Source organism: Aedes albopictus, chromosome 3 (genome assembly GCF_035046485.1).
Source record: "Aedes albopictus strain Foshan chromosome 3, AalbF5, whole genome shotgun sequence".
Taxonomy (NCBI): domain Eukaryota; kingdom Metazoa; phylum Arthropoda; class Insecta; order Diptera; family Culicidae; genus Aedes; species Aedes albopictus.
The window spans coordinates 291,960,488-291,981,068 of record NC_085138.1 but is presented as its reverse complement, the minus strand read 5'-3'; the positions used below and the strand labels follow the sequence as shown (position 1 = coordinate 291,981,068).

General features: G+C 39.0%; 1 protein-coding gene across 1 annotated transcript; it reads left to right on the top strand.

Moving 5' to 3' along the window:
• Positions 1–1,521: 1,521 nt before the first annotated feature.
• LOC109415959 (phosphoribosylformylglycinamidine synthase) lies at positions 1,522–19,253 on the top strand. Its single transcript, XM_029857733.2, has 5 exons — positions 1,522–1,766; positions 3,330–3,837; positions 14,305–15,066; positions 15,478–17,523; positions 18,540–19,253. The coding sequence occupies exons 1-5, from the start codon at positions 1,695–1,697 to the stop codon at positions 19,178–19,180; spliced, it is 4,029 nt and encodes a 1,342-aa protein (XP_029713593.2). The 5' UTR covers positions 1,522–1,694; the 3' UTR covers positions 19,181–19,253.
• The last annotated feature ends 1,328 nt before the right edge of the window (positions 19,254–20,581 follow it).

Sequence of the window (20,581 nt, the reverse complement as noted above, 5' to 3'; positions counted from 1 at the left end):
TCTTGGAGGAGTCCTAGAAAAAGTTTGTCAGGAGCATCCAGGTTGTCACCAGCAAGTCATAAATCAGCATGATTTCCTAGTGTAGAATTAGCCTAAGTTAAAATACACGTAAATAGAAATAAATAATAATAATAATAAAGCATGATTTCCCCTCAATTAAACACCACATTTTACACTCAATCAAACCACACAAGCTGCCGAAAATTCGAATCGTAAACAACAAAGCCACAAAATTTCAAAGACTTAGAAAAATTTACCTTACCAACCTTGGCGTGCAAACTTAAACCTGAGGGATCATTTCATGGTATTTACAGGGGATGGACAAAATGATCGGGACATGCATTTTTTTAATGTGTGTTTGTGTTAACTTGTTTACTAATGAATCCAGATTTTCTTTACAAAAAAACATTTTTTTTTTTGGAAATATAATAAATCCTTGCGAAAGCCTATCCTCTCAAACAGGTAATTACCAATGAGAGTCTAATGAAGGTGTGGAAGAGACACTTCGTGTGCGTGAGATCCGTGTTTGGTGCAAACCATGTCACTACTACAAGCAAAGCGAGCTCCCATAAGAACGCGTGTCAAATAGTGACGTCACTATTTGTGTTTACATTTTTCTTTGCTTACTAATACATAGCCATCTCTTCTTCTTCCCCACCTGTAATATACTCTCATTGGGTAATTACCACCTTGCTCACAACCTGAGCTCACAACCACAGCCATGTATTATCGATGACTCTCCAAACCAATCGTTCGATGTAGGTTTTCTAAACGGAGTTTTGAGATAACACTGAGGTTTTCATATTATTTTTCAATCCAAAAAGTATTTTTTGGCAAGATAAGTGTTATAGAAGGCAATTGTCTAACGTCAGGCGTTCAAAGCGGATTATATTCACTTTGTACCTGAACTTTAACTCTTTATTTTCAACTAAATACACCAGTACATAAACTTTTGAAATCTAATTCGGATTCAGAATCATTAAGTTTAGCATGCCAAATAATTGTTTGATCTAGGAACATAATTGATCAAATTCACGGCTTTCAACTTTGATCTTTTAAATATTTCTTTTAAAATTATTCAATTTCTTGGTCGAATTTCGTTAACGTAGATTGATAACAGTCCTTTACATACATGTTTAAAAAAAAAGTTGAAAATGTTTGTATTATACGTGATTTTACCGTACAAAATAGTTGAAAAAATAATCTACTTCCCATAGATTTGCGGTAGATGTTTCGTTCATCAAATTTCGCCCAGTCGTACATTAAAACAAGTGTTTTCTACTCTCACTCTCCCAACATTCCTACATGATTGTATGTAGGTATCAAAGGAAAGATTCTCGATGTTAATGTAGGAATAAGAATGGTGAAACTGTTAGGTAGACTGTGTCTTGGCTCCTATGAATAACTCACCACTGCAGCACCTCTGTATTTTTCCAGTGGCGTCTTTTTAGTTTAGTACAGGTTTGCCTATGAATGTGTGCATGAAGAAATGAATCCTATGTGTGCGACTCTGGTTTGACCGTGTGAATTCAAAACAATCCATCAACGATCGGCCCGCAGACCGGATAGGTACATCGTGCGTCCAGCACTTAAAAACCCTACCGTGGCTCCACAGCGGTATTAGTACGCGATTAGCCACCGGCAGAAGCAAACACACGTTCTGAAGTGAAGTGCGGGAATCAAATCGAGTGAAAATGGTGATTGTTCGGTTCTTTAGTGCGGTTGACGATGAACAGCGGCAAAGGATTCTGCACAGATTCCAGAAGGTATGGCCTGGTGTCGTCAGAAAGGGTTACAGTGAAGTGTGTGATCGTAATCAGGGCACGGTGATGAATTTGATAAGAGTTGTTTAAATGGAGTGATTCCCTTGAAAGTGAAACGAATCGTTTTGCGATCGTATTTCAAGGGCCGGAAACCTTATTCTCTTACTGTGTGAGGCAGCTCATTCAGGTTTTGAAATAGATCATTCAGTCTGAATTCGAGGTCATCTTAATAAAAAAATGGTTTGGCTGTTTGATTGTTATGTGCCATGATATGATAATGGAGGAACACATAAGCTGCTAGTACACAGGGTCAAATATTTGTCCAAAAAGAAACCAATGCTCAAACATCTTGTTTGACTCGATCGAATTTTCATTAGTGTCAAACTGATGTTGTTTCTTGAGTTCTTTCCTTGTCAAATATTTGACCCTGTGTACTACTGGCCATAGAACCTTGACTCATTTCTGTGTTAAGAACAGTTTGGTGTGCAATGAAGAAGAAGAGAACATGTCATGATTCTAGCCGGTATGTTGTATGTTGTTTTTTTTTTACAATGTTACAACCCTAGTAACATTTTGACTTGAAAGATAATTACTGAGATGACAATTCGGTTTTCAAACTGAATTAAAACCTCAATAAAATTAAAATTGTTACTTGAAGAAATAATTTCTAAAAAGGTACAACTTCATATACAGAAATCAACGGTCACATGAATATTAGATGTCCTCACATTTAAATAGATCAATATATCCAAACACTGTCGATTGATGTTGCAGATAACTTTTTCGAATAACATCTATATTTACAAAAATTGACATGTGTCCAAGTGAGTCTTACCTATTCAAGATGATGCAATATTGTTGCAATACCCACAAAGTAAATTCTTACTTATAAAGAATTATTGTTATTGTTATTGTTATTTATTTTTAATTAAAAATTTTGAAAGAGAGGAAAGCCCCTTTGAGTAATTTCAACTTATACAGATTTATGAATATAAAATTTTCCGCCATTTAGTAGATATATTTGATAAATCACACTAAATTATATTAAAATGTTATTCTGCATGTTGGAAATAACACAATGTGCATTGCAAATACAATTAAAATGTATAACAAATTACAATGTGCAAAATTTAATTGATAAAAACATTAAATCTTGGAATGAATTCTACATCGTCTTTGTTCAAAAATATACTAATAAACAAAATCCAGGCAGCAATTTGTGTGCAATTGAAACCAGTAGGTTGTCTTCAGTCGATTTTGGAGATATAGGACGAAGTAGCACGATACCCTATAATAAGCATGAAAATAGCGTGTCGTCAACCCTCCGCAGAAATAGTAAACACGGAATGCAGTTTGTTATTCATAGCTATACCCCCAAAGGAAAGAGAAAAACAGCAACAGCATCACAACCTTATCAAATACTATTCATGTAGGCTGATGAGTCGAAAAACAAGTCGTCAGTGGGCAGTGTTGCTGTCCACCGAGTCCGGATTATTTTCACAACAAGCCCTTAGCGATTACTTCCCACATAATACATATGCTGATCCGTAACCCCATCCATTGCAGGTCAATGCGCACGTAATCAGTCTACGAGTGGAGAAGTGTTATCACGTACAGAACTCCAAATACAGTGAGTTCCCCCGCGACGTTGAGAAGCTGTTGCGCTGGATTCTGAAGGGACCACAACAGGAGGACAACCTGTCGGCGGTTTCCACGCTCGCCAAAGCGAAGGAAAACGAAGAGCTGGTTGAAATCGGCCCGAGATTCAACTTTTCCACTGCCGATTCGACCAACAGTGTGAGCATTTGCCACAATGTTGGGCTGCAGTTCATCGATCGCATCGAGACATCCTTGCGGTACCTGATCGGGTTCGATTCGAGCCGTTTTTCCGAGAAGGACTTGGTACCTCTGATGGATGTGATTTGCGATCGCATGACCCAGTGCAGGTACACCAAAGCCAACATCCCGCAGAAGGATTTCTACGAGAACTTTGCGCTGTCGGACGAAAAGTGGTACACGGTACCGGTCATTGAACGCGGCGTGGAGGCACTGAAGGAAGTGGATAAAAAGTTAGGTAAGTATTTTAGTAAGAAAGATAAAGTAGAACAAGAATGTTGTCCTTTTATGCAGTGCAATTTTAAGAGGGTGTATGACACCTAAGCCTTCGAGGACAAATGCCTTACCGCTGTTCCATTTTATTGAAATGTTTTACAGATGTATGCAAATTGCATCTTAAAATAAGTAATCCCTGAAGCTTGGACAATCTGTATTGTCTAAAGAAAAACGTCGAAAATATCAATTTTTAACATTTTTGACTACGCCTTCTTCTCCTTCCATTGCCACTGTGTAAAGTTCGATGGAGTCTCATGGTATTTTATTTAAGCTCAAATGCTACAATTTTCCAGTACATAGGGTATGTGTGCCATCATTAATCTCACACTCCCATATTCATCTTATTCGAAAACAAGCGATTACGGCACCGATTGATTCCGTTCTTTTTTTTCGTGCTCACTTCTAACAAAAAAATACAAAAATAAGAAACAAAACAAACAGCGCTTCAATCCTTTTTTTTTCGTAGGATGAAAATGGAAGCCACATGATAAAGAAGGGAACAAATACCCTACATACTAGGCTGCGGCTTATTTTTCAAAAGTTGTTGAAACCTGCAATTCGTAAGCTCTTTTGGATTCAAATGACACAAAAAGAGAAACCTCTGAGTTCAAGCTAAAAATATTGAGATTTAGAGGTCGCGCAATCGCTTCAAAGTCGAATTTTTGAGAAATAATAAGGTGTTTTCACTTCAAGTGCCATAACTTTCTCAATTTTCAATCGATTTTTAATCTTTTTTTTATGAATCTCTCACAAATTAAATTTCGAATAAACTCGTAGAACATCATTTTTATCTAAAGTCACGCAAAATATGAGTTTTTGAAGAGTTAATTCATTTTTTTTTCTTCTTTTTACAAAAAAAAAAAATAACTTTAGAGTCCTATAACTTTTTAACCGTTTGACCAATTTTAAATTTTTTAGCTTGCTTTTGTAGATATTTTTGTTGCCTAAGAATGCTGTAAATAAACTGTACCTTTAAAAAAACGTTCCAAAATAGATAAATACCAAAAACCGTTCAGAAACACGTATTTTATTGGAAAAATCAGAATTTTGGCAAAATTTTAATAGTTTTCATGCTTAGTTTCGGGCTCAAAGTGAGAAATTTATTCTCAATAATCATATGGAAGCCTTAAACTTCAGTTTTTGCAGTGTTCTGAATCAAAAAATATTTTCATGTTCGAAATGCGAGGAAAAAAAATTTGAAAAAAAAATTCTCCAATGTGTTCCATATCCTTCAATATGATGCTAAGTACATATCTGGTTTTGGAGTTTTAAGGCATGTTTTGGCAGTTTTTGGTGAAAAGTATCATAAAAATGACTACTGATGAAAAGTTTGTTTAGGGCAGAGATAGGCAAGAAAAATATCTACAAAAGCAAGCTCAAAAATTTAAAATTGGTCAAACGTTTAAAAAGTTACATGACTCTAAAGTTAAATTTTGTTTTGTGAAAAGAAGAAAAAAATGAATTAAATCTTCAAAAACTTATATTTTGCGTGACTTTGGAAAAAAATGATGTTCTACGAGTTTATTTGAATGAGAAGTTCATAAAAAAAAGATTGAAAATCGGTTGAAAATTGAGAAAGTTACGGCACTTGAAGTGAAAACACCTTTTTATTACTCGAAAATTCAACTTTGAAGCGATTGCGCGACCTCTAAATCTCAATATTTTTGTCTTAAGGCGAAACTGGAAGCATTTCGTCAATTTTTTGATTTTTGATTTTTTATTAAATAACGAAGCAATATTTTCAAAATCGGTTTTCGTGCACGTGTAGAGTATGGATCAGGGTATCTCCTGATTTTTACGCGGTAGAAAATGTTTTTCGTTTTTGCGGAAACCATTTTTGAGTGAAATTTTGTTCAAAAATGGTTTCTGCAAAAACGAAAAACATTTTATACCGCGTAAAAAAATGAGAAGATACCCTGATCCATACTCTACATGTGCACGAAAACTGATTTTGAAAATATTGCTTCGTTATTGAATAAAAAAATCAAAAACCAAAGAATGAGAAAATGCTTCCAGTTTCGCCTTAACTTCAGAGGTTTCTCTTTTTGTGTCATTTGAATCCAAAAGAGCTTACGAATTCCAGGCTTCAACAACTTTTGAAAAATAAGCCGCAGCCTACTACATACTTACATAATAAGGAACACTTTTTTTTACTAAAACGCATCAACTTTCGGTCAGCGCAAAATTAAGACTTTTCAAGCAGATAAAAAGAATAAAAAAATACCATCGCAACCATGCATAAATAATTTGCCCCTAGGCATAAACGATAATAACATTTTCAAATCTAGCTAATTTGGTTGCCCTCTTCAAACCTAATTTTTTTTGTGTCTGTATTTGAGAGGCTTTCAGCCTGGTCGCTGGTTCGCCTCTGATTCAAACCTAATTAGTGATGTTTTGCAAACTTGCAAATCGGATTTTTTCGAAATCGTTCCAAAACACCTTGGGTGAGCGAAATGTGTTCAACAGCGCAATGGCCCAAGCATAATGTTAATCCTCTAATACCCAATTTTTTTTTATTTTGATCTAAATATAATTTTTCGTCGATTAAAGTCGATTTAAACTTGTTTTGGAAGGTGATAATTTTTATTTCACAATTTTGGTTTTTGATTTTTCTTTTTTTTTTATTTTGAACATCCCTACATTTTCATATTTTCTGAAAGCCTATTTGGGATACCATTTTTTTCAGACGAAAACATTTTGAGATATTTTAACAGTAATCATTGCTGAATTATTTTTATTTTTATTTCGTTCATGGAAAATTTTATTTTACTACAACACAAAGATTGAGGAAAAATTTAAGATATGTTAATTGTTGCGATTCAATACAAAAGAAACAGTAACATCAACATCTAAAGAGTGACCAAAACATTATTTTTTCAATGGTTTTTGAAAAAAAATGTAATTAGGGTCTGGGACCATTTGGGTAGGAGCACCTATATTGGGCACTTGCTTCTATAACTCAGTCAATTTCAAACCAATTTATATGGAATTTTGTACATGGCTAGGTACTGTGCGTATCTAACCGTATTCCAAAAATTAAGTTAGTTGGCTGAAAATTAACTGAGCTACAGCGACAAGTGCCCAAAATAGGTGCTCCTGCCCAAATGGTCCCAGACCCTATGCTTTAAAATACACCCAAAATTGTTTTGAGATATACAGAACATTCCTAAATATCAGCTGAAAATATAAAAGGTTTGATTGCTCAGGAAGGGAAAATGCAAAACTGCTCAAACTATACCCCGCATGATACCCCGTTTAAAGGCGTGGTTGGATATTAGAGGGTTAACGGCAAGAACAGTCGGCACGGAAAGTACTGAAACTGCCGTTGCCATTGTGCCTTTCCGCTTTGCCTTCTCCAGCTCACAATGTGAACGGGAAATGCTTGCGTAAATAAATGCATGTTTTATATAAAAATCATGGAGTTTGTCGCAAAGCAAATTTGCCTACTTATACTTCTTCAGGAATTTCTTCTGAGGTACTCGCAGGAATTCCCTCCAGAAGCTCCTACCGGGATTCCATAAAAAATATCTTCTAGTTTTCATCCACAAATTCTTTCAACTAGGGAATCGCGCCACTTGGGCGGTGGCTTCTATATTCGTCTGTTTTCCACTATAACTCAGTAAAATTTGAACCAATTGACACAACTTTTGGAATATGGTGAGATAAGTAAAGTATCTATCCGTGTACAACATTTCAAGTCAATTGGTTCAAAATTGACTGAGTTATAGTGGAAAACAGACGAATATAGAAACCACCGCCCAAGTTGCGCGATACCCTAATCCTCAGAGATAAACTTCAACTAAACTTTCTGAGATTACTTGGGAATTTTTCCAGATTTTTTTTATTTTCTTCCGGGATCACTCGAGCAATGCCTTTCGGTGTTCTTTCCGGGTTTGCTCAGGTATTATACCAGGTATTCCAGGAGTTTCTTCTGGGACTCCTCCTGAAATTCCGCCCAAGAATCTTCAAAGAACTGCTTCCAAAATTTTTCTAGAAGTTTGATTAGGAGTCCCTTCAGACAAACATTCTAGGATTTTTCCAGAAGCAACTTTCAGGAGTTCCTTCTATAATTCATCCAGAAGTTCCATATCCGAGATGTGATTCCTGAAGAATCCCAGAAGGAAGTCATGGAGAAATACCGCAAAGAGCTTCTTTAGGACTCCTGGAAGGAAATCACGGAGGAATCCCCGAAGGAACTTTTAGATGAAACCTGGAAGAATCCTAGAAGGAGCTCCTGGATGAATTCTGGAAGAATCCCAAAAAGAGCTCCTGAAGAAATCCCAGAAGAAAAAACCTGGAGAAATCCTGAAAAATCTAAGTAGGATGTTTGGGAGGAATTCTAAAAGAAATTTCTGAAATAATCCCCGAAGAAATTTCAGGAGGAATCCTAAAGACTTCAGAAAGAAATACCTGAAGAAATCCTAGGAGAAACTTCTGGAGGAATACCGGAAGGAACTACTAGTGGCATTCCGAAAGGAACTCCTGGAAAAACCCCGTAAGGTACTCCTGGAGGAATCCCGGAAGGCACTCTTGGATGAATCTTAGAAGAATCCCTTGTGAAAATCCTGGAAGAATCCACGTAGTATGTTCTGAAAGAATCTGAGAAGCAATTCCTGGAAGAATTCAGTAAGGAACACATGCAAGTATCCCAAAATAAAACCCTGGAGAAATTTTGAAAAATGTTTTTGAAGGAGTCGTGAAAAGAGCTTCAGTAAGAATCCCGGATGAAATTCGGAGAGGAATTTCTGGAGGAATCCCGGAGAGAACTAGAGTAATCTTAGAAGAAGCTCTGAAGGAATCCCAGAAGCAATTCCTGAAAGTAATAAGGAAGAAAAATGGAGGAGTCCCGGAAGGAACTTCTGGAGAAATCGTGGAAAAATGTGTTTGAAGGAATCCCAGAAGGAAAATCCCGGAAGGAAACATTTGAGGAATAACCAAAAGTAAACCTTGTAGGATCCCGAGAAGAATTCCTGGACGAATCCGGGGAACTTTCTTTATTTCTTTACTGGATAATCCCGGATGGAACTGCTGCACGAAGTCCGCAGAGAAGAAGCATTCATTGATTATTCTCTGAAGTAAGAACGAGCTCCCAGAGGAATCTTGGAGCAGCGCCTGAGGAGTCTTGGAAGACAATCCATCGCACTTTTATCAGAAGTACTAGCCCCACTTGCATATCGATCCCATTTGGAAAAAGCATATAAAGGCATTTCAAGTTTAAAAATTCGTTTCCATGTAAATCTTTGAAAAATCAACATTATTTGAAAAATATGTCGGTCATTTTGAAACTTACACAGATTGCTTATCACCTCAATACTTCTTGTTTTTCTTTGTGGCTCTACGTCTCCACTGGGACTTGGCCTGCCTCGCTTCAACTTAGTGTTCTTTGAGCACTCCCACAGTTATTAATTGAAGAAGGGCTTTCTTTGCCTGCCATTGCATGAATTTGTATATTGTGAGGCAAGTACAACGATACATTATGCCCAGGGAGTCGAGAAAATTGTCCCGACCGGAACGGGAATCGAACTCGCTGTCTCCGGATTGGCGATCCATAGCCTTAACCAGGCTAACTAGGCTAACTGGAGACCCTTCACCTCAATACATAACTGTGAAAAATATTACGTGTATTGCAACATTGTTCAACTTTGTGTTACATTCAAACATTTTATTTATTTATTTTTTTTGCGGGAGAATTTACCGCTATAACATTTTATTATGTTTTTAAAAGTACATTGAAACTGATGACTAATCGTAACGTTAACTCAAAAGTGGTGAAAAGTAAAATGGGTCTGATGTGCAAGTGGGGGTAGAGTAATAAAGGAGAAGGAGGCGCATGGTTGTTATTTAATTGATGAATGGGATTACATATATGTATACCTATGTATAATGTGTGCCCATAAAGGACTTCTGATCTAACCAGCATTTTGTAAATGGTTAATTCAGTGCAACGGCGAACTGTGTTCGATCGTATACCTCTGCGAAGTCCAAAGTAAGCTCGATTTTCTGCCACAATGCATCTTTGAACTTCTCTGCTGGCGTCATTGTCGGCGGCCACCAGTGATAGAAATTCGGGATGGCAGGCACATTAAATCCACCCTAGAGCTCTTTGCTATCATGTACTTTAATATCTAAATCGTTCCACTCGTGTTTTCCCCGCTCTCCTTATTACACTCTCTAAAGCGAGTTTAACAGCATGCTCGAAAGACCATCACCTTGTCGTAGCCCTCTGTGAGATTCTAAAGGACTCGAGAGTGTCCTTGATATTCTTAATTTAGTTTAAAATCGGAGTTTTCGACTAGCGAAGTTGAATTTTTCTCCAAATCCATGCGTCGGACCTAACTTCGCAAGTGGTGCGCTGTATAGTAATCCGCTATACAGCGCATCACTTCCGAAGTTAGGTTCGACGCACGGATTTCGCTACTCGAAAATTCCGGATTTCAACTGCCCGGAGAATACTCAAACTACGCACATCACTCGATGCATCAACTCCTTGATTAATCGTGTCAGGTTATCCGGGAATCCGTATTCGTGCATAATCTGTTATAGTTATAGTATAGCTATAACTAGCTAGCTCGCTTGGTTATATCATACGCTGATTTAAAATCGATGAACAAGTTATGCGTGAGCACATTGTATTCGCGGCATTTCTGCAACACCTGACGGATGGCGAACATCTTGTCCATTGTAGCGCGTCAACAGTGAAATACTTCTATTTATCACTGGATTCGACATTAGATCCCAGGAGTTTGCTGATCCACTCATCCAGGTACAACTCTTTGGACAGTTGAATCATTCATTAACAGCTCGAAGTAAAGCTTCTTGGTTAGTTTCTGATATGCCCGAAGCGATAAGCTAACTTCGCCCTTCCCTCTTCTTTTAACCCTCTAATACCCAACCCCGCCTTTAGACGGGGTATAGTTTGAGCATTTTTGTAATCTTTGTTTTGTGGATAATCAAATTTTGTATATTTTTGGCTGATACTTAGGACTGTTCTGTATATCTCAAAATAGTTTTTATTGTCTTTCAGAGCGTATTAACATTTTTTAAAAATCATTGAAAAATTGATGTTTTAGTCACCTTTTAGAAGTCTTTGTTTATTTTATATTTAACCGCTATAAATAACATATTTTAAATTTTTTCCCAAATCAATCTATCATAGTAGAATAGTTTAAGGGAATCGAATACACTCTAAAATGATTTTCCTCAAAATTACACGGAAAATAAAATTTTCCATGAAAAAAATTTAAAATAAAGATATTTCAACAATTATCGTAAAATCTCAAAATGTTTTCATCTCAAAAAATCCGTATCCCAAATAGGCTTCCAGGAAAAATATAAAAGTGTGGGGATGTTCAAAAATAAAAATAAGAAAAAACAAAAATTGAAATTCACAAAATCGAGAATTAAAAAGAATCATCTTCCAAAACATGTTCAAATCGATTTTAGATGACGAAAAATGATATTTAGATCAAAATAAAAAAAATTGGGTATTAGAGGGTTAATTCATATGAATTTAAAAGTTGGAAGTTAAGACCACTGCACAGTGGCCGGAAACCGGACAAAACCTCAAAAATCGACTTCAATTTTTTATTTTTCTAACATTTTTCTTCTATTATAGATACTTCAACTAAGAAAAATCCAAATTTTCAAATCATTTGGTCAAAAATTGACTCTTGTAATTTTTTTTAAAGTTGAGGTTTTATGTGATACTTTACTTGTGTTTGTTGCCTTTATTTTATGAGCTTTCTTCATGAGCTCGTTGTAAAACTTAGGAAGATTTGGATATTGTGATAATATTTTTCGTGTTTTTGGGTATGAATAACCATGACATTTCAGAGTTTGTTTGGAATCCAATCACAAAATTATTATGTTTTTACAACATGCAAAAATATTGACTTTTATGAAATTTTGGAGAAAAACTTCGTATTAAAGAGATCCAGCACTTGTTTAGGAAACATCAGAAAACGACGCCGTATCCCGGATCTGACGTGTAATTCTGTCTAGTTTTTGGCTATAGGTCACTGTTTGCGCATTTTTGCGCTAAGCGCTAAAAAAAAATTTCTTCTATCATGTCACAATGGAGCCGCATGGTTGTGGAGGAAGTGAAATTATTTGAAATTTATATTTTATCTTAAATAATTAGAATTGACTTCAGAATACTAACAATTTAGTGTAATCCTTATTCTAGTAAAAGGCCTTAACTAAGCCATGTGGTCATAAGGGGAGGGGGAGCGGAATAAGGAGGGGGGAGTGATAACGTGATGGAATCTGTTCTAACATTTCTTAAAATTTATTTTATTTATTTTTTTGATATTATTTTATTTTTTGACAGCAGCAGTCATCTATAAAATATATAACAAATGCACTAAACGGCGTAAGACACTACGTTAAATATTTTTATGCGTGAACCAAGGTAATCTTTGATTATTTCAATCTCAATTTTATGAAACGAAAAACTTCAGTGGTACAGGCTCTTCAGTGAAACCCCTCATATTTTATTTAAAAAAAACTTGAAGTTTTATTGTATGTTATTCAAGCGTTTACGTAGAACAAGTTTCTATTGAAGGACACTCAGAGTGATATGGATTTTGAAAATATTTCCTGGAGCTCTACTGTCCATCAATATGATTACCGATCTCTGATGATCGTATATCAACAATTCCCACCAATATTGCCAATATTTTATATATAGGGTTATTTTGGTTGACAATTGATAACAAAGATCAATGTACATTACAACCTAAACTCGGACGAGCATATATGAAGTCGTTGAAACGAGATTGATAAAAAACAGTTCGAATTCCACGCAGTACACTATATGAGACTATCTGACCTCATTTTAACTCGTTAATTCACCTCCGTTTGTCAACCACAAAAAGACACGTTGTCTATGAAGGGTCCCCGAGAATAAATCACGTACAGCCAACATTGTGTGTATCTGAAAAGATCCATTTTAAGAAAACGTAGGTAATCAAATTTTTCTAATGATTTCTGAAGTTTCAAAGATTTTTGACCACCCTAACAGCAAAAAACACAATTATAGTTAATTTCAATGCCAATACATGATTTAACAACCCTCAAATCAAAAAGTTAATCAAAAAATACGCTCAAAAACACATCGTGTTAGCTTATTTTCGATATATTTTTACATGCTTCAAATTATCAGCAGATTTCAAAATTTTGAACCACCCTAATATAGCAAAATCAAAATATATGAAAAGTTCCATATCAGTTTTTCAAACATGTTTTGAACTCTTGCAGTTTTCTATTGGGTATTTTCATGGCGTGATATTACTCTGTAGTTTTATCCGGAAAGGGTGCGTGCGTTGTAAAAGAAGGAATACGTTCCAGATTTATCTGGTTACATCGTTCTTTCTGAAATGCTTGAAACGCATTGTCGAATATCACATCTGTGATGTTCGTCTGGCTAACATGCCTGTTCATGTGAACTCACATGTCTCTCAATTTGGGATGTCCACAGTGACTCTTTTACACAATGTTGTATACGTTTTCAAGAAAGCACTCGCTCAAACGTAGTTTTTGCTTGGATGATTTCTTGAATATTGAGGATGCTTTTGATGACGTGCCTTTCTATGTCATATTGAAAGTCGCATGACGTCGCAAGCTACCTCCAATGAGCTATGGGCTCTCTTTACGCTTCCTTTTCAGGGCACTGATTAACCCCGTTGTGAGCTCTCGTTGCGCTTATGCGTTCATTCCCTCTTCTAGGGCACCCCTTCCTATTTCATCACCTTTCCCTTTCCCAATTCCTATACCTTGTCCCATTCTCCCTCAGGTAAATGATGAAATAGGCTCATATGTATGGCGATGGCACAAATGTCCCAAAAGGAGGATAACGTGCCTCTGGAGCCGGCCTTCTGATACCTGATACCCTAATATAGTAAAATCAAAATATATGAAAAGTTCCGTAGCAGAAATAGGTTTAGGGCACTAAAATCATCATAACCTGTGAATTTTAGCCATTTCGGTTAACATTTGAGGTTTTGTCCGACCTTTGTATGGAGGTCCGCCACTGTGCACTGATTGGATGTAAACGCTACTGAAAAATTGTGGCAGCATAGATTGAAATCGTGAAATACATGGAGGCGCTTGGTCGGTAACATTCCGACAGTCGCGTTGTCGCCCAACACCGCCACCATTTATCTAGTGTTGTGTATAAACTTTCGCGTTTTTTATGTGTTGTACAAAATACCAACAGTGCGATTTATGAAAGGTTAATGCCAAATCATAGGAGATCGTTTTATTCCAATACATAAGGTTTTTATCCCACACCTGTATTTCAATCCAACATTCAACTGGAAAATTTAAAAATAAGCTAGTGTGGCATTTTGTATCACATTAGAAACATTGATTCACATAGCAAGGAAATTTTTACTAAACTGAATTGCATTTTATTTTCTCCCTTTTCTAGGTCTCGCCTTCGATGACTGGGACTTGCAGTACTATACCAATCTGTTCCGGAATGTGCTGAAAAGAAACCCCACCAATGTGGAACTATTTGACTGTGCCCAGTGCAACAGCGAACACTCTCGCCACTGGTTTTTCAAAGGTCGGATGATTGTCGACGGAGTTGAAGAGGAAAAATCGCTGATCGATATGATCATCGATACGCAAAAGTTTTCCAATCCGAACAATACGGTGAAGTTTAGCGACAACAGCAGCGCCATCAAAGGATTTTCACATCAAATTCTGACTGCAAGCACCCACGCTGTACCAGGCCCGTTGGAAGTGAAGCCCATCAATTCGGACCTGATATTCACGGCCGAAACCCACAACATGCCAACGGCGCTCTCGCCGTTTAGTGGGGCAACAACGGGCACTGGAGGCCGAATTCGCGATGTTCAAAGCATAGGCCGTGGGGGACTGCCGATCTGCGGAACAGTCGGCTACTGCGTGGGAATGTTGAACATTCCTGGCTATGAACTGCCCTATGAGAAACAACTGGAGTATCCTCCTTCGTTTTCAAAGCCGTTGAAGATTCTGATAGACGCCAGTAACGGAGCGTCGGACTACGGAAACAAGTTTGGAGAACCTGTTGTATCGGGTTTTACCATATCTTTCGGAATGGTAACCGATGACAAGGAACGGTTGGAGTACGTGAAGCCAATCCTGTTCAGCGGTGGAATCGGAACGATGAACTCGAAGCAAATCAACAAGTTGGATCCTGAGCCAGGTTAGTATGGATGCGTTTACAAAGAATAGTCATTATTAGTAGTTTTCTGAAGATAATCCAACTTGGACAGGTGTCAATACTGCATCGTATAAGTTGAACCACCATGCGTCCTCATCTTAACTTATTCAATTCAAGGTCCAAGGATTCATATTGAAAACCGTGTGGAGACGCATGGTGCTCAGCAAACTTTTTTCTGGATCTAGGTAAAAAATAAATTTGCTAGCTGAATTCCAGCAAATAAAAACATGGATGTAGTCGTTTGAAATCTGTTAGATTTACGGGCAGAGTTGAACTTTTTCTAGTAGCCTATAGCAGTTTACCAAAAAAATAGTTGTTTCAAACATTAGGAATACTTGTTCACAAAAAATATCGTAAAACTTACGCTGACGACATTTCTCCATCCTTCTCCAGGAATGATTCTGACGAAGCTCGGTGGCCCGGTTTACCGCATCGGAGTCGGTGGTGGCGCCGCCAGCTCGGTGGAAATCCAAGGCGACAACGACAGCGAGTTGGACTTCAATGCCGTGCAGCGTGGTGATGCCGAAATGGAGAACAAGCTGAATCGGGTGGTACGTGCTTGCATCGAAATGGGCGATAAGAACCCGATCCTCGCGATCCACGACCAAGGTGCCGGCGGAAATGGGAACGTTTTGAAGGAGCTGGTTGAGCCGGGATGTGCGGGTGCGGTAATTTTCTCCAAGGAGTTCACGCTGGGAGATCCTACGATCACGATCATGGAACTTTGGGGCGCTGAGTATCAGGAAAATAACGCCGTGTTGATCGCTCCGGAGCATAGGCAGTTGCTGTTGGAGATTTGCGAACGTGAGAGGTGTCCGGTGAGCTTTGTCGGATATGTCACGGGAAATGGTTATGTGACGCTCGTTGACGAAAAGTTTGACTCCAGCAAATACTCCAAGAGAGATAACCCTAAAAACTTTGCTAATTTACCATTCGAAATGCACTTGGATAACGTTTTGGGTAAAATGCCACGAAAGGAGTTCAAATTGCAGCGAAAGCCCATGAAACTTAATGAATTCGATTTAAGTAACATCAATCTAATGGAAGCGTTGAACAGAGTATTGTCTAGCATCACCGTAGGAAGCAAGCGTTACCTGACGAACAAGGTAGATCGATGTGTTACCGGTTTGATTGCACAGCAGCAGTGCGTCGGGCCGCTTCACACGCCTCTGGCGGACTATTCGATCTCTGCCGTGTCCCATTTCGGATTCGAGGGAATTGCTTCGTCGATTGGAACTCAACCCATCAAAGGTCTTTTGAACAGCGCAGCCGGTGCTCGTATGTCCGTGGCTGAGGCCGTATCGAATTTGGTGTTCGCTGGAATTACACAACTAGCGGATGTCAAATGCTCCGGAAATTGGATGTGGGCTGCAAAGCTGAACGGCGAAGGCGCCAAATTGGTGGATGCCTGTAGAGCTATGTGTGACTTTATGGGAAAATTGCATATCGCGGTTGACGGTGGCAAGGACTCTCTTTCAATGGCTGCACGTGTGAATACCGAAACAGTTAAGAGCCCCGGTACCCTGGTTATCTCCACGTACGCACCATGTCCAGATATTCGGGTGAAGGTCACTCCAGATCTGAAGGCAGCGTCAATGGGCTTAGAAACTACATTGCTCTATGTATCCATTGAAACCAAATTCAGACTTGGGGGTTCCGTGTTTGCTCAGTGCTATGGACAACTGGGCATGCATTCACCGGATGTGCAACAAACCGATGTTCTGCTGCAAGCGTTCAACACCACCCAAAAACTCCTGAAAGCGGGAGCACTTCTGTCAGGTCATGATGTCAGCGACGGCGGTTTGCTAACATGCGTTCTGGAGATGGCTTTTGCTGGACTAACAGGCGTCAAACTGGATCTGACCGAACTGTACAAGAAATTCGGCAAACAGTTCGAATCACTCGACGAAGCTGCCAAGCATGTATGTTTCGCTGAAGAATGCGGTTGGGTTCTTGAGGTAGAACCCAAACACGTTGCCAATGTCCTGGACGCCTATCGATTGGCAGGAGTCCCCTGTATGGCCATTGGCCATGCGTACAAAACTGACGTCCATCAGAACGCTTCGGCCTCGGTTACCATGAACGGATCTCAAATCGTGAAAGCAAGCGTCATCAGTCTGTTCAAACAGTGGGAAAGAACTAGCTTCGAGATCGAAAAGCTCCAAGCCGACGAAAAGTGTGCCGTGCAGGAATTTGAAACCTACGACTACAGGACCGGACCTACGTACAGCTGCAGCATCAATCCCGATGTGCTGTATGCTTCCAAGGCGTTTGGTACGAAGCCGAGAGTGGCTGTGATTCGCGAAGAAGGCACCAACGGGGATCGCGAGATGTGCGCTGCTCTCTACGAGGCTAACTTCGAAGTGCATGACGTCACTATGAGCGATTTGCTGACCCGGAAGACTTGTTTGGATAACTACCGGGGTGTTGTTTTCCCAGGTAAGTAATCGGTGCATATATTTTGAGTACTTCAACTGAACCTCCATTGAAGTACTGGGACGAGGGTGCACAAATGGATTTTTACCAAAGTGGATCATCTATTTCTTAAATAGAATGAATTTACTACTTAAATTGATTTCAAGGCTTTATGGGAGTGGGGTGATTGACTAGGAGTTTTTAAAATGAGGCCATGTGGGGCTTCAGAGGGGTCTTGAATCTTTACGGTAGAGGATTCAAGAAGGTTTCATAGGTCTAGTCTAGGGCATCAGAGAGGTTTCATGGGAAGTTCATAATATTTCGTGAATGTTCAATGAGTTTCATGACGTTCTAGCCGATTCCGGGGGATTTCAGGACATATCAAATGCGCCATGCGGTTTCATGGCGTTTCAAAAAATTTTGCACGGATTCCAGAGAGTGTTCAGGGGGTTTCAGAGGGGATCCAGGCTTCAGATGGTTTCAGGATTCTTAAGACTTTAGAGGATTTCAAGCGGCATCAAGGGACTTAGAGGTTTTCAAACGATTTTAGGGGGGTTCCTAGGGGATTTAGAGAGCCCCAGTTGTTTTCAAAGGAGTTTCAGGGCGTTCGATGTGGATTTCAGGGAAGCGATCCAGGGGAGTTTAAGGAGTTTCCGCAGCCTTCAGCCAGCATTTCAGAGGGTTTCATGAGGAAATTTCTGGAAATTTCAGTGGATTTCATAAAAAAAATGATGGTAGTTTCAGTGGGGTTTTGAGGAAGTTCATGGGTTTTAAGTGGTTTCAAATGGGTAAGAGCACATTCTGGAGGTATTAGGGGGTTTCAATAATTCAGGAGGTAACTGAGCTCCGAATGCGATCAAATTTCATGCGTGTTGTAACCCTGTTAAAGGTACCTATATAGAATTAACCCAAATAGATTCTACTTGAATGGAGGTTCGAGTGTAATAACGGAATTTATTCCCAGAATTAAATTTACCAACATTTTAATAAACAATATAACAGTCAATACTCACTTTTAAATGTTCTTCGTCTTCCCTCAGGTGGCTTCAGTTACGCCGACACGCTGGGCTCTGCCAAGGGCTGGGCCGCGTGTATCCTGTACAGCGATGTGCTTTCGCCACAGTTCAAGCATTTCAAGGCACGTACCGATACGTTCTCGCTGGGTGTCTGCAATGGCTGCCAACTGATGGGACTGATCGGTTGGGTATCCACCGAGGACCAATCCAGCAGCACAGACGTTCCCGATGTGGCCCTACTGCCGAACAAATCGAACCGATTCGAATGCCGCTGGAGTACGCTGAAAATTGGCGAAAACAACTCCATTATGTTGCGCAAGCTGAAGGGCAGCGTTCTCGGCTGTTGGGTGGCTCACGGCGAAGGACGTTTCTCGTTCAAATCGAAGCCTGTGCTGGATAAACTGAAGAAGAACAACTGCATTGCCATGCAGTACGTGAACGATCAGGGTGAGGCCACCGAAGTGTATCCGATGAATCCCAATGGCAGCGTTGAAGGGATTGCTGGAGTTTGTTCGCTTGATGGGCGTCATTTGGCCGTTATGCCACATCCCGAACGTTGCGCAAAAATGTGGCAGTGGCCATATGTTTCGAAAGGATTTGATTTCCAGACTTCTCCATGGCATTCCATGTTTGCTGAAGCTTACAATTGGTGCGTTGAAAAGTAAATCTTATTTTGTAAGTTGAGCATTATGTGAACAAAATAAAAGCTATGAATAAACCTTACTACATATTTACATACCCTATGTGCTGATCTTTGTTGATGACATATTCCAGCATCACGAAACCGAGGCAAACCCTCAGCCCGGGTCATCAAACAGGTATTTAGCGAGCTTATCATCAAGTACGTATTCAATGACCAATCTTACTTTAGGTAAATATCTAATGCATTAAGAATCTGTTTACAATATTCTAGATCTAATAAATATTGCAGAATCCTTGAAAAAGGTCAAATAAGGACCGAAACGTATAGCTCCCAGTAGTCTTGCGTTTAGTATCATACATGCGTATCTACAATGATCGATTTCTCTTTATCGGTTTTCTCCTGGGTAAATAACTTAGCCGGCAAATCATTTTCGGTTGATTTTGTTGTTTTAGATGCTAGGGATAGCCGTCCTGTACCTAAACACACCGAAAGATTATCCGAATATTGGTCGTATTTCCCGAAATAATCAGAAGAGAAAATCGATGAAGAGAAATCGATCATTGTAGTTACGCCCGTATAATACTAAACGCGAGAAGTCAGAAAAACTAGCAACTTAACTGAAGACATCCAGTATACTGTGTCCGATCCTAAAACAACGTCCTCACTTCTGACGTACTGATGTATAGATGGAGTATCGTACGCATTATTTGCGGATGCCACGACATTCCTGGCGTCATAAGGCGTCATAAGGAGATGCGTAAATTTTGTTCAATGTACGGTTGAGCAGAAAAAAAAAATAAATTGAGATTGGCAGTTGAAACTTTTTTCACAAGTGTCGGATCACTTTGCGGTCTTCGGCAAAGCTTTTCGGTATATCCTAGGCTATACTTGAATGCCACTATTTGGATCGTTTTAGACGAAAAATTCCAGTTTATGAGAAAAATGCAAAAAACGACGTTTTCCCATACTAAATTCCATACAAATTTCAATCGCAATACGGAATACGGGGAAGCATGTTACGTTTGTAAATTGTTGTGAACATTTTGTCAGTTTATTTTGCATGCTATACTAAGGTTTGTACATCTGTCCCTGAATTTTAATGTGCATTTGCAGTGCTCCAAACATTTTAGGAGTGATCCAGCACAGAACACACAAGCCGTCCCCTAACACGGACATCAAATTGTAGACGGTCTTGTGTTGTTGCCCGAATCTAGATGCCCCTTTAGGATTAGAAATTCCTAGACCAAAACAAGCTACGAATGCCGCAACAGATGCTGCGAACTAAAAGGCGAACTGCCAGAAAAAATACGATCACAGGATTGACTGATGGACCAAGAACAAAAATGAAACCTCCTCATCCTGGGTTCGGACTTGGTTATCTATTTGGATAACTGGGCACAATTTATGTTATGTGTTGCATGTT

Bases quoted from the DNA above. Each gene is read 5' to 3' on its own strand.
- LOC109415959 (XM_029857733.2), top strand. From the start codon at position 1,695: ATGGTGATTGTTCGGTTCTTTAGTGCGGTTGACGATGAACAGCGGCAA. The intron at 1,767-3,329 runs GTATGGCCTGGT...CATCCATTGCAG, and splicing joins TTCTGCACAGATTCCAGAAG to GTCAATGCGCACGTAATCAG. The intron at 15,067-15,477 runs GTTAGTATGGAT...ATCCTTCTCCAG, and splicing joins CAAGTTGGATCCTGAGCCAG to GAATGATTCTGACGAAGCTC.